Source organism: Lissotriton helveticus, chromosome 4_1 (assembly GCF_964261635.1).
Source record: "Lissotriton helveticus chromosome 4_1, aLisHel1.1, whole genome shotgun sequence".
NCBI classification, from domain to species: Eukaryota; Metazoa; Chordata; class Amphibia; order Caudata; family Salamandridae; genus Lissotriton; species Lissotriton helveticus.
The window spans coordinates 1273805374-1273820507 of record NC_136063.1 but is presented as its reverse complement, the minus strand read 5'-3'; the positions used below and the strand labels follow the sequence as shown (position 1 = coordinate 1273820507).

The window sequence follows — 15134 nt, the reverse complement described above, 5'->3', positions numbered from 1 at the left end:
ATTGCTAGTATCACAACACCGATTGTTCAAATTTAATGTACTCTGCTGATTGTGCTGGACTTAACCGGATATACTTTTACAGTATTTGAAAATCTATAATTTGTCTAAGGAACTGGTTAACCAGATTTATGAAAAATATATTACGCCATTACACTTGCTATTAAAAATGCTTGACCTTTAGTTATTCCATATGACTATGAGTGGCATGAACTCATTAAAAAGTAAACAGTTATAAATTAAGATTTTAGTTTTTGGAGCACTTCACTTGTAGATGAAGGACAAACCCACGTTTGTTTCTTACCACTTAGAGTCATTGCCATTGTCATGGGAAAATTATTGGAACAGTGCATTGATATCACATAAGCTTTACGTAAATGAATGATAACAGTCAAGATGTGAATAGCAAGTGATGAATTGCAGATGTCCATATCTTACTTCATTTTCTATGTATAGCAATGACTGTCCATGACAGAAGGTGCATATAATGAGTTGCAATGCACCCCTGCAGCCTTTAGGAACAGGTCAGAATCAAAAGATGTGTAATTGCCATGATCACAAAACCATCTCATTTTGTCTCTTACACGATGCAGAAGTTATATCAAATTAAATTTAGATGGAGTTAAATACTCAAAAAATGTAAAGCAAAATATTTTCAAGTATGATTCACAATCCTCTGTTTAAACTAGGACTAACAGTCATAAGCGAGCCTCTACGTAGGGCAAACTCTTTATTTATATTTCATACTATATATTGTGTATAATTTATACAGTTTTGAAAAACACTAGATAACACTGTTCACTGTAATGTGATATATTAATAAAATGTTGTCATAAGGTTCCTATGAATCAAGTAGGACTGTGTATCAACCAGTAGACAAAAAATATATTCCCTTGAAGAATGTGCAATAGAACAATTTAAAACTCAAAGCAAATAGCACAATACATTAAATCAACAACAGTTTTGCAAAAAATGTTTTACAATTTATTAAAATTATACAATGTATTAAAATACCAAGTGGACAAAAGCACCACTTTACACAAATAAAACCAGTTAAAAAAGTGAGACAGATAATCAAAATACATGGGGTTCAAGATTGACCAGCAAAATTGATACAAATAAAAAGGACAGACAACAGTGAGACATCCAATTGTGCAATACTGGGTGTATATTCAAGCTCTATCTAACCCCCATATGTTATGCACAGTCTGTTAATGTGTCAACACAGGTGTCCGAGTTGAAGAATTATACCTTGAAATGCTTCGACGCGTTTCGGTGGTACATATGATTTTGGGCCACCTTTGTCAAGACACTACGTTCTGTCTGTCGAGTTTCTGGGGTCAGTGAGATCACCCTAGGGGATGAATGTACAAGTAATTAAAATATATACAAGTATGGCGTTCAAGTAAATTCAATTATTCACGGTTGCAATGCAATAACATTTGCATTTGATCATTTATATAATTCATGACCCTTCTCTTACTTAGTCCACAAAACTTATGAAATCAAATGTGGTGGAAAGCAGTTATATTATTGGGACTGTGTATCAAGACAACATTCCCATCAGAACATGGGGGACTGAGTCCACACATATCATCAGAGTATATTTGCCTAAGTCCCAGCTGCCCCACAGTGCGCAGTCTGAAACCCTAACCTTCTAGGGTACCAAGTGTTATCTGCAACCTCAGAACATGACCACTCTAATTCCCAAATCGTGGACAGAGATCTACCCTTTCGTTTTTACTCAGGCATGCCCTGTTACATATTGTCTTTTCAAACATATATTGAAACAATTGTATTATAGTATAAAAAGCATGAGCTGCAGTTACTAGTAGCATGAAACAAAGCATTGTAATCATCATTACAAGAAAGGTGAAAAAGATAAACAGTTCAACTAATATAACCTTATAATGTGATAATGATTATATCTATAGTTACGCTCCTACCTAAAACTACATTCACTATTGATAGCATAGTGGTAGTACCCTCTTCCAGATCTCTTGGACAACCCAACCCCCATACCTGTGTACGATGTATCATAAAGCTGATCTAGTGTAGAGTGGAGATTAGAGTCAGCAGGGCTGTATCCCATCACAAAGGCACAGCATCCCAGGATAATCTGCAGAAGTGCTCCACTGCCTATTTTGACTTGCAGCTGGTTTGTATAATAAAAGCACTGTTCTAATCACACTGTGTCAGAGGTGCAGCATGCTGTGATTGTTTGCCTTGTGACTCAGAGCTGTCTCCAACTTGACAACCAAATGCAAGGGCATTGCTTTCAGTGTTTCCTTAACCTTGGACAGAGTATATGAGCGACATGATGAAATGCTTACTAAGAAATGTGTTGTAAGCTAAATAATTTCTAAGTATATTACCGTTTAAGTGCAAGGCGTGTAGAGAGTCACTTTTTAGAAAAATATGTCAAGTTTAAACGTGTAACAGGGGGGGACTTCTACCATACAATCTGGTCCTGTCCAATGATCCAGGTGTATTGGGGGGAGATTCTGAGAGAACTGGGAGCGGTATTGGAAGCCCCCCTGCTTGTGGATCCCAAACTAGTCCTGCTGGATATGACTAATGATATAGATCTCGCGCGCCCACTACTGATCTTCCTGGTTTTGGCCCTGGTGGTGGCTAAGAGGGATGTGGCAAAGCACTGGGGGGGGGGCCATGACACCGCAGATAGAGGAGTGGAGGAGAGGTCTAGACCGTTACATGGCAGCCGAGAGGGTCACATACAAGGCAAGGGGCTGCCCCAAGAAATTTGGTAGAGTATGGAACAAATGGAGGAAATACCATGGGCTTGATGGGGGACTATGAGACGGGAGGCCGAGATAGGGCACGTCCGTGGAAGGGAGGGCTACTAGGGCGCCATGGTACGGCGCTACAGATCTGGATGTGGACAGCGCCAGTGAATTGGACTGGAATGAAGAACGGTGTTTTATTTTTAAAGATGTGGCTGGGGGGGTGGAGGGCTGGAAAGCGGGGTGTGTTGACCTATGATGACGTGATTGTAATGTTGTTACCTGATAAAATGCAAATAATTTTTTTTTTTTTAAAGTTGAAACGTGTAACTAAAATGGAGACTTGTGCATGGGCTCTGTTGAACCTTACAACAATGTAAGCATTTAGTAAAACTCTGAAATATATAGAAGTGGTCAATTTCCAATATGAGCCATTTCCAAAAGTTCAAATCGACACCTTTGCCGTGGTTAGACTATTGATGTTTGCTATTGACAGCACAAACCAAGAAACAAGGGGTGTGTTTCGTCAGAAAACTAAACAGATGAACATTTCATGATTTAAAATTAGAAACATAAATTGGTTTTTGGCTCCGAGGCAATTTGAAAAGTCTTTACTTGGACAAGTACGTAGAAACGCTGTGCATTATGCAGTCTGGCCACAGCAACAGGTATGTTCAGGTTAATCATTGAAATAAATAAAATACCTAAGGTCCTCATTACGAGCGGCTTGTAGTAATTCCCATCATCTCCTCACCCCAGAACTACCACTACGAAGTGTCCTGATTATTCCGGGGTCATGCAAATAATGGGAATTATGAGTTTTCGGGGGAGTAAGGTATGGAAATCCGACTTGCTGTGCTGATTTTGTCTCTGCAATCCACCAGGAGACTTTGCCTGCTTGCACCGGGTGAAATCTCCATGTGAAATACTACAGAGCTGTGCTGTATGGACAAAACCTACAATTCTACCAAGGGCAGCAACTTCTATTACCAAATCTATCCGAATTATACTCATAACTGCAACAGGAATGGTAAATCATGTTAACGGCCCTTCAGAATTATTAGGAATCTAATAAGAGGGCCAAAGTGGGCAACAGGAAATAAAGGCGAAAAAAACTGAATATCCTAAAAAGAAAGAGTAACAGAAATTGGATAGCAAGAAACTAAATATAGCAACATGTATAGTTGTTCATGGATATGTATCTTTTCCCAGCTGAACAGTGGTGAAAGCATTCCAGAGCCTCCAGTAATTCTTGCAGAACTTGGGAGAGATCCAGCAAAACCAACTGTGTGCTTTTATGGACACTTAGATGTCCAACCTGCCAAAATGGAGGATGGATGGAAGACGGATCCTTACACAATGACAGAAATCAATGGTATGTTCTCCGGCTTACTCTAGTCATTTACTTTTCTGGGTGTATGAGCAACTGGGAAGTTGAGGGTTTACTTTTCATACTTTATGGTTTGTGTGTGTGTGTGTGTATGTGGGTGTGCCCGCCTGCGTGTGTGTGTATGTGCCTGTGTGTTTGTTTTTTTTTCAGGGTGGGAGGGAGGAAAATGACACACTTGCACCATCTGACGAGTCAATTTGTGTTACAAGTATGTAGAGATTTAAAAGATAGAGGCATACAATAACATAAAGAGATTGAAAATGGAAAATCGAAAATGTTAGTGACATGGCAAAAATAATGCTTTGAGAAAAAAAAGGTAATTTAAAGAGAGCATTTTACCCTTTAGGCGATTGACAGGAACAGCATAAAGGGTAGGTTTAGGGTTAGGTAAAATTAAATAGTAAAAAATATGATTAAAAAACATTAATTTGAGGATTAGATATAACATTAGTCATAAAGTTAAAATTAACTTTGGGGTAAAGTGATGTGATTAGCGTACGGATTACATTTAAAAATAGAGTTAGGATAAGGGATAGGGGTACAAAATGTAAGCGCAAGAGTGAGCTACAGTGTAAAGGTGAAGGTTAGGTTTAGGTCGAAGGTGGAGTTCCCAAACTGAAAAAAGGGAAGCCTAGATTTACCCCAGATTTCTAGAATATTTGTTTTGAGATTTTTGTGTAAACAAAAATAAAAACAGAATAATTTTTACAGTAACTACTCTCAAATTAATCACCTGAATTCTAAACTATAGGTGTTAGTTTTCCTCTTGATAAAAATACATTGAACCAACAAGTGACCTGAGATGCTGTCTTGTCCTGGGGTGACAGGTTCAAAAGTAGTTACCAACTCAGTCTTAAATTACAAGGTCAGCATTAAATAAATAGACCCAATACATTTCACCTATGGACTCAGGCGGCTTGAGCCAGGGAGTGCTCATACTTCTTTAGCCGGGCACATCACTTCCATTGTGTATTGTAGCCTGCGTTGACCTCCACTGTTGCCTATGTGACCAGGTCCTCCTGTGCATCACATGGAGTAAGTGGCTCATTTAGGGTCATATAGGACTTTATTGACCACACCCCTAGGCATGTCTCTAAGCTGATGTTGAGTTAGGTCCAGGTGTGAACGCTGTAGCCTCTCTTGTGGTTAGGGGGCTGCTGGTGTTGGTGATAGCTCTCTCACCCATCATAACCTGTACGTGTATTCTGGCGAGGCCCATCCTAAAGCAGGGTAGAAACACAAGCCTAGGCACAGCCATATGAGAAGGTGTAGACGTACAGCCCTCAGTAATGTAAGAAATAATTCCAGATATATGTAAATTGACACTGCAAATATTGTACTGGATTAGCACCTTACCTAGTGCATCTGTCTCATGCACAGTGCGGTCCCCGATGAGCTAACCTGAACGAACTAGCACAAAAAGTGCATCAACAATTTCATGCAATGTAACCACGTACTGTATACAAGCCAATAATTCCAAATACAAAGTGAAAAAACATAACTGCACTTGCGAGTTGCTAGGGGCATATTTACAAGCCCCATTCGCCACAGGAACATCACTTTTAGTGACGTTCCTGTGGCGATAAATCCTTCGCCTTATTTACAAGGCAGCGTTAATGTAGCTTAACGCCGCCTTCTAAATAAGGCCCCCTTTCACGCTAGACTTAGGGACCAATTCCGATGTCGTTAAAAAAGGCTCCCAATGGGATTCGATTAGTCCGAATACGATTCAGAACCTGTCGTTTGGACCGTCTCGGACATGTTTACCAACAACCGATTACGAAGGCTGTATAGCATTCTAACTGTCCTACTCGGTTCCAAAAGTCATTGGGAGTAACTGAGTCTTTCGAAGCCAAATTGTACAGCTCTATGGGCACAGTTTCCGAACAAGCAATTACGATGACAGATTCTGACAGCCCTTCTGACAGCCGTTCTGATTCGGTCTGCCCCCTTCATACGGGGCGTTCCGAATCGGTCCCATTGGCGTAACCATGGGACCCCTCTTCACAACCATGCACAGTGTGGCAGGCACCATGGGGTGCCTGCCACAGGGTGCAAGGTTTTCCCCAACCACCCCTTTTTTCAATGGGAGCCTGTGTTCTCGTTCGGAACACAGGCTCCCATTGAAGTCAATGGAAGTCCAACTGAACGATGATAGGAAGCATCGTAATCGGTCATTTGGACTCACAGGACACAATTCATTCGGAAACGATTCAGAGACCGATTCGTTCAGATCAGTTCCCGAACGGCATCGGAATCGGCCCCTTATTGTGAAAGGGGCATATAACGGGTGTTGTGGTGGGGGTTCTGCCGCAACACCCATTGATTTTGCGGCTACCCCCTATTTACAAGAGTGGGGAAAGTAGGATGCAGTGCCAAAATTAAGACCAGCGAAAACCTGTCTTTATTTCTCCGCGTTATTACTGTTTCTATGTGTGCTGCAGAACCAGCAAATTGCCATGAATGATCATTTATATGCAGGAAGGTGTCCCAATGATTTAAAAAATGATGATTTGCAACTTCTATGTGTGCTGCACAAAGCAGCACACATAGAAGTTACAAATTGCCGTTCTGGATTGTTTATGTGCAGTAAGGGACACATTCCTGCACATAAACAACCATTCCCCACAACGCAGGCACCCTTGCACTTTGGTGCAAGGGGGCCTGCATTGGCACTAGGAAGCTGAATTTAGCACCAGTGCAGGGAGAAACGCAGGGGTGCGACATGTTATTGTAAATATGGCACATCCCTGCACTTCTAAAGTGGCGCAGTGCGACATTTGCAATTTTGGAGCTAACCCGTGCTCTGCCAGTTTCTTATACATATGTCCCTTAGTTCCTTGGTGTTCAGTGTGTGCTCTATTCTTGTGTTTGTTGTGCTGCCTAGTAATGAAATGCACACCATGAATTGCATGAAACGTATGTTACAAGGATGACCAAAACTCTTTCAACTACAGAACCCATAAAGTCTAGCTCAAATAGAAACATGAACTGCACTTGCAAGAACACTCCATGTTCAAAGATTTCAGGAAGGGTGCACTACTCGCCATGGAGTTGGATTATACATAAAAGACAGACTGCAGAAAAAAGTCACATTTGGGATTTCTTTAATCCTAAAACATACATGAGAACTTTCTGCTCGAACAAGTAGGACTTGCTGAACTCATTGGGTTGAGCCCATTATCGCCCCATAGGACTGGCAGATGATTTAAGAGAATTTTATAATGAAGTAAGCGAGTGCAGCTCTGATCTAGTGTTGTGGACCTACTACTATAAAATTCCTCAAAGATGGAGTACAGTTGCGAAGGATCAATCTTGAAGTGTTGAACTAAACTGAGTTACAAGGAGTGAAGGTGTATTTGTTGTAAGTAACCCCTCACAAAGTGAATTTTAATCAGCTGTAAAATAATTTTGGAGTAAATGCCAGTTGTGGTTTAGAAAAGAATTGCTCTGCATGCTGATGTAAAATGCTTTTCTGGGGCTGTTAGGTTCCTAACCTAACTGTAGGGAAGCTTTAAAAATAAATATTATTGTATTGTATTGTGTTGCAATTGCATTTATATAGCACCTACTACCACTGACGAGGCATCAAAGCGCTTTTGGGCGAGTAGCTCACTACTTCGGAACCCACAGAGGATTATTGGGGAATTAGTATAGTGAGATATAAATTAATTTGAGGGGTGGACATGTGTTATTTGGATTGAAAAAGGATAGTGGAGAGATAGAAGAGGGAAGGGCTTAACACGGAGTTCCATCCAAATTATGCCAATTGCTGCCTAGTGGAATTTCTTTTCCATTCGAGCAACACGATGACAACAGGAACAATGCAAGGCTCCAGTAAGTGAGTAGGTGAGCATGATCGAAATTTTGTAGCCCCTAGTGCGATTTCTGATTGCTAGCAAGCCTTCACTTTCGATTTTCTAAAGTGAGCGGTTGGAGTCAGATTACTGATTCTCAGTAGATTTTAACTGGAGTGGCAGCAAAACAAACTCGAATAGCCGTGCACTTTTGGCACTGGCTGTTGCCCTTCACACCAATATTTCAGCAGGGAACACACTGTTGGTGCTAAATCACAGTGCAACCTGCATTTTTTTCCGCCCATTTAAGGAACTCGGTGGAGCCTGACAGAGTTTTATTTAACTCCGCGGAATTCTACAGATTGAAATTCTGCGAGTTTCGCTCTCCCTTAGTTTTAACAGCTCTGTTTTCTATACCTGCTGTTAACAATATACATTAGGCATATATTGAGTTTCCCATTTAGCCTCTTTTACCCATTGTCTTGAAACAGTTTCATCTCTCACCTCCGGGCATATGTACAAGGAAACTATTGGAGGGCGGCGTTAAGTAAAGATTGCTAACGCTGTGCTCCGACAGATGCCAACCAAAGGGATGCGCCAAATTTACACAAATGCAGCACACCCCTGCATTTCCCCTAGCGCTGGCGCTAAATTTAGCTGCCTAGCACCAACGCAGGCACCGGCATCAGAGTTCAAGGGTTCCTGCGTTAATGGGATTGATTGTTTATGTGCAGGAAGTTGACCCATCCTGTACATAAACAATCAGCAATGGCAATTTGTAACATCTATGTGTGCTGCTTTATGCAGCACACATAGATGTTACAAATCGTCATTTTTCAATGATTGTTGATGTGCAGGAAGGGACACCTGTCAATCATTAGTGGCGATTTACTGTTTCTATGTGTGCTACAGTAATCCGCACACATAGAAACAGGAAGAACATAATAATTTCTCCTTATTTCGCTGTGTTAAGACCAGGTTTTCTGCGAGTTTCGCTCTCCCTTAGTTTTAACAGCTCTGTTTTCTATACCTGCTGTTAACAATATACATTAGGCATACATTGAGTTTCCCCCTTAGCCTCTTTTACCCATTGTCTTGAAACAGTTTCATCTCTCACCTCCGGGCATATGTACAAGGAAACTATTGGAGGGCGGCGTTAAGTAAAGATTGCTAACGCTGTGCTCCGACAGATGCCAACCAAAGGGATGCGCCAAATTTACACAAATGCAGCACCTGGTCTTATATTTGGCGCTGCCTCCTATTTACCCCACCGTTGTAGATATGGGGCAAAGTCAAACAGCAGTGGGTGTTGCGGCGGAATGCTCACCACAGCACTCTTTTCCCGGGCCCTTTCACGCTAATGAAAGGTGGCCTTATTTACAAGGCCGCATTAAGCCACATTATGTGGCTTAATGCCGCTTTGTAAATAAGGCGAAGGACTTGACACCACAGGAACACCACAAAAAGTGACGTTCCTGTGGCGTAAAGCCATTGGAAATATGCCTCCTAGTGCTGTTGGCTAGTTTGATGTATCCTTCCACTTCAACTCCAGTGCTTGCATTGAACTACATGAAAGACTAGTTTATAAGTACAGCCCTCTCTGTCTGCTCCTGCTAGTTCCCACACTTGTATTGTCACTCTAATATGTTAATGATGCACGTGTTAACTCATTGCATCCAGACCTGTTGCCTTTGCCTATGTATGTTGTCTGAAACTAAGCCAGACACCCTTACAGAGCTCACAAAACCCTGGTAGTCTGTACCGGCCATTAGTGCCAAGCTACTCTCGTGGCTGATAGTGTGTTCTACAAATTCACATAACATGTATTTTCACACCTTCAGAACCCTTCAGTAATAACTGCGTATTAAAACTGATTTGAAACAAGGTGTGACAAAGCAGAATAAAAACACTAGTTTATTTTTAGAATCACTCTGTCAACATCACAGATGGTATCTACAGATGTTTGGCAAGGACGATTACTTCAGAGTTTTTTAAACAAACTATCAGAGTTGGAGTGAGGCTCCAGTCTCGTCGGAGGCGTGGGCTCGAATCCCGCCGCTGCCACCAATGTTAGAACTGAAGTTCTCTAGTTGGCAGAGGTAGGTACCTTTGACCAAATAGGGACCCTTGCTTCTAGTCAGGGTAAGGGGAATACACACTTTAGATAACCCCTTCTCACCCCCTTGGTAGCTTGTTACGACCAGACAGACTTATCCCAAAGGCAATGTGTAAAGTATTTGTACCAACACTCACAGTTTGTTGAATACACAACAAATGGACACCACACCAGTTTAGAAAAATTGAACATATTTATCTAAACTAAACAAGACCAAAACGACAAAAATACAAAATACAAAAACTCAGTAGAATGTCTTTAGAAACGTTGTTGCAAAAATAAACTTGTAGTTGATGAAATGCGACACTTTACTCACAAAGTACCCGGGGTGCGTAATGCAAAACAAACCAAAGGGGTCGCAGAGAAGGAGATGTGTCGATTCTTCCTGCTCTCCGGTTCCGATGAGACATCGAGGCGCCATCTTGTCGCATCGATGCGTTGCGACAATCCGGTGCAAAGCAAGAAAATGGTGTCTTTACTGCTATGCGACAACGTAGAGGCAATGCGTGCACGCCTGACGGCCGTGCGGCAGACTAAGTGGTTTTCTGAGCCGCAACAGGCCCTGCCACATGCTTCTCTGGCGATGCGACGACACCCTCCGTGACGACAACACGCTTCTCTGGTGTTGCGGCGGCGATCAGCAGCGGTGCACTTCCTCATCAATGCAACAGCCCTGCGACATGCTTCTCCGGGGATGCGACGGCACCCTCTGTGCGGTGGCACGCTTCTCCGGTGATGCGACAGCAGCGACAAGCTTCCCCGATAATGCTACAGTGGCTGCTGCGGCGGCGTCACACTTCTCTCTCGTTGAGTTGCTCTTCCAGCTCCCAACAGCAAAAAGGCCTCACACACAGTTACAGGCCATCCTGGCAGACTGGAACTCCCAGCAAGGAAGTTCAGGGATGCTGGGGGGAAAGTCCTTTTGTGCCTGGGACTTCAGCAACAGGAGGCCAGCTCTTCTCAGGCCCTTGGAGACTTTTCTTCAGATGGACACAGCACACAGCAAAGTCCTTCTTCAGGCAGGGGACACAGCACACAGCAAAGTCCCTTGGTCCTTCCCTCAGTAGAAACAGCAAACTGCAGGCCAACCCCAGACACACAGCAAGGGCAGTACTTTTCCTCAGTCTCATCTGCTGATCTTCTTTGGCAGGGATTCCTCTTGATCACAAAGCAGTCTAACTTTCAGGGGTTACAGCTCTCATATTTATACCCCAAAAGTCTTTGTTGTTTATGTGTGAGGGGTCTTGGACCCAGTCCAAACCAGTTCTTGGTGCACTCTGCCCGTGCACAACTTCTTCCTTTGTCAGTGTGGGCCAGGGTCATCAGACATACCGCAGGAGGTGGAGCCAGCATTGTGGAAGGCAGGCACAGCCCTATTCAGGCCCAGGTGCTGCTCCTCCCACCACTCCAAATGCAGATAGGTCTATTCAGCCTAGCGCTGTCTCACCTAGCCTCCAGGAGCCACCCCAGCCCCTGTCCCTCTCAAACCAGACAGTCAATCCACAAACAGGCAGAGGCACACAGAAAGGTTGAACAAGAAAATAGCAACTTTCTAAAAGTGCTATTTTCAAACACTGAATTTAAAAACCATCCTTCCTAAAAGATGTGTTATTAAATTCTAAGTTCAGGGATACCAGATTCCACATTTCCATCTTACTCCTATGGGAAGATATGCAGGTAAACATGTTACACAGCATTCCCCATTCTGTCCTATGAGCAAGATAGCCTTTCAATAGTGAAAAACGAAATTGGCAGTATTTTTTTTTCAGGACATGTTACCCACGCTAGCACATGTCCTACCTTTCACATACACGGCACCCTGCCCAGGGGGTACCTTGGGCCTACCATAGGGGTGTCCAATGGTTTAATAAAAGAGAAGGGTAAGGCCTGACCAGTGGGTGCACTGGTGCAGGTCGATATGGCAGTTAACAAACTGCGCACAGGCACTGCGGTGGCAGGCCTGAGACCTCTTTTCAGTGCTACTCCTATGGGTGGCACAATCAGTGCTGTAAGCCCACTAGTAGCATTTTAATTACCAGCCTTGGCACACTCAGTGCACTTTACTATGGACCTACTGGTAAAACAAATAAACCAATCATGGATGACCAAGCACAATCATAATTTACACAGGGGCCACTTGCACTTTGACACTGATCAGCAGTGGCAAAGTGCCCAAAGCAACTAAACCAGCAAAAACAGAATCCAGCACAGTGTCAAAAATACAGGAGGTAGAGGCAAAAAGTCAGGGGAAACCATGCCAAGGATGCCAGGTCTAACAGTGTCTAGCAATTTAAGGTAATAGATAATCTGTACATTTTATTTTAGCCGAGGAAGGAAATTTCCTTGACGACTGTTCATTTGAGAATTCCCCTAACACTAAATATACATTTCCATTGTCCAACTGAAAGTTAAGATAAAGGAATTTGTTTTAAGGGTAACCCTCAAAAATATATTATGTGATAATAAAAGTAATAATACAGTTTCACTTTTATTACTATGATTTAATTTACCCAGAAATAATGATTTCTTCTACAATAAAGGACATGATTACATATAGATTTGTTTAGGACGTACTCTTATATAACATAATTATATTAATTATTTTTCTGCATTATTATTTAATTTACCACAACTTAGAGGTTTTCTATGTTATAGATTGAGTTTTTAACCTCATACATTTTTTAGGTCGAGCACTCGAGACCTCTTGTATATACTTTAGTATATACTTATGTGTGTATGCACTTTGTGGGCTCTGGAGATCAGCCCTAGGACTTGTCTGCTTCCGCTTAGGGGCTTTTTTTTCTATTCAACTGCCTCTATTTATCTATTTTGGTAGAAAACTGCCAGTAGAGGTCTGTAAAATACCAGAATTGCTTCTGCTTGTTCAACTCCCTGTATTTAACTGTCTTGATAGAAAACGACCAATAGATATCAGGAAAATACCAGAACTGCTTTCTGCTTAGGACTTTTAAAAAAAAAAAGAAATCTGGCAACTGCTGCTATTTAACTTTCTTGATAGAAAATGACCAGCAGAGGTCAGTAAAATACGAGAATCACTTTAGCATTCTCTAGATTCCAGTCCATAGAAATTGTCTTCCACGAGCACCCGAGGACAATAATATTTTTTTCAAATCTTGTATTTTCAGTGATATGACCACCGAAGGCTCTGATGTTATTTTAAAAACAGAGCTTTGGACTAATCCATTTCCAGCTGAAAGGCAATATTTCTCTCCATGTGTTTCCATACCTGGCGTGTCACGCAAATTGGTGCTTACTTTCCCTCCATGTTAAAGAACAGTAGATGTTTCAGCACCCAGGCTAATGTGCTGCATAGGTAAATACATATAAGGTCCCAAAGGTGAGCAAAGGTGAGACTGATTGCATTGCAAGTGCTTGTTATGTCTTGTGCAAAAGTGTCACTTTTGCCACGAACATACTTACTTCACCTCAGCGCAGGCATTTCAACCTCGTAAGCCATTTTGAAGCAAGAAAATGTTTTTTACTCATTAATGCACTGTCATGCACATAAACAGAACTAAAATCTGTATGGCGATCTCGGGTAACAACCATATTTAGAACCTATAAGGCGGTCCTCGGCACCAAAGGCCCCCTAAAGATCCAGGTAGTATTTATAGCTGCTGGACCTTCAATAACACTGGCTAATACAGACGCTATTTTAATCACACTAAGCAATGTGATTGTTGTTATCACTGTGTTCGCATGTCACAGAATACGTACATTACATAGGCCCTATGAACTACCTAATGCAGCAGTCACAATAATGGTGTATAAATCATACTTTTCAGAAAACATGCATAGTATAATTTTGGATCTCCACAGAAACAAAATATGTTATTCATCTTTTAAAGGGTCTACTCCTACATTAGACTCAGAGAGTAACAAAACATGAAGCCTGCATCAGGCAATAGACATTGCAGAAACAACACAACACGCATTTGCAATGCAAATGGTCTCGCATTACTGAAAGTTTGAGCTTTTGGTGTTGCATTTTTATTTGCATTGCCAATAGGTCAAACTTTCAGTAATGGAAATGCTTGTTTAAGCTTTATCTAACCTCCTGAATCCTATGACTTTCTTCAGCAGGCGAGTTGCCTGTAGAAAAAGGCGTAAATGTTCCCCTTCCAGATAACGACATGGATGGGCGCTGCATTTACATTTGACAGGGCGGGGGGCCAGCGAGGATTCAAGAGATGGCTAGAGCTGGTCAACCAAACGAATCAATTGTTGATGTTCGCTGGGAGTGATCCATGCACCGAAAGGTGTGACAGATGCACAATATTAACTAACCAGGAAAAGAAATTTTGAAAAGTATCCCAACTAACCAACGAAAAGCAGTGGGCACGTCCAAAGTCCCCGATTGCCAATATACCAATTACAGCATGCCTCGCAGAGCAATGCAAGCGCTGCCTAGGCTCGACTTCAAAATTGGCAGCCATTTATCGTACAAAATAAAGGGCATTATCTTGAGTCTGGTGGGTGAGCTGATATCTTTCAGGGTGGTGTGGGTCATTACCTCTACTACCTTTTCTAGAATAATGTCCAGTATATTTTGAGATCTCCGATGGCCCTACAGAGATCTCTGTGCTTTTAAATGAGCCGCCGCCATGACGGGTCCTTTGAAGACACTGAAAGCTTTGCAGACCAGCCACCATGCTTTAGGCGGCCAATCAGCAGAGCAGAATATTTTGTTTTTCAAAAACATACTCCCAAAGCAGGAGTTTGTATTTGGAAAACAAAAAATCGAATGACCCTGATGAGTTTTCTCCCAAGGTGTGGGGTTATTTTGAAATGTTTTCAACTGCCGACCACCTGTGTTCCCCTGGCAGTCTCAAATTGCAAAAAAGAATATCGGGCCATCCAGCCTAAATAGGGAGTCGTATACAACACAGGAATGTACAGGAATTTTTTATATAGCGCAAATCACCAAGCGGTTTCTAAGCGCTTGCTTAGGGAACCCGTCCTGGTATTCCCCTGTGAGATAACCCCGGAAGGGTATCCGCAAGGTGAAAGCCAGGCATCCCGCCGCGAGGGGCGTACAACTCCACCAACAGACTCTAACTGCACTGTGC

General features: G+C 42.2%; 1 protein-coding gene across 7 annotated transcripts in view; it reads left to right on the top strand.

Moving 5' to 3' along the window:
* The window catches only part of LOC144829072 (beta-Ala-His dipeptidase-like), a 392817-nt gene that overhangs the window by 165622 nt on the left and 212061 nt on the right, over window positions 1-15134 (top strand). For all 7 annotated transcript variants that reach the window (XM_078687840.1, XM_078687838.1, XM_078687841.1 and 4 more), the window contains one exon: window positions 3954-4116. In XM_078687840.1, coding sequence (XP_078543966.1) covers window positions 3954-4116 — 163 coding nt within the window. The remainder of the gene's footprint in view (window positions 1-3953; window positions 4117-15134) is intronic.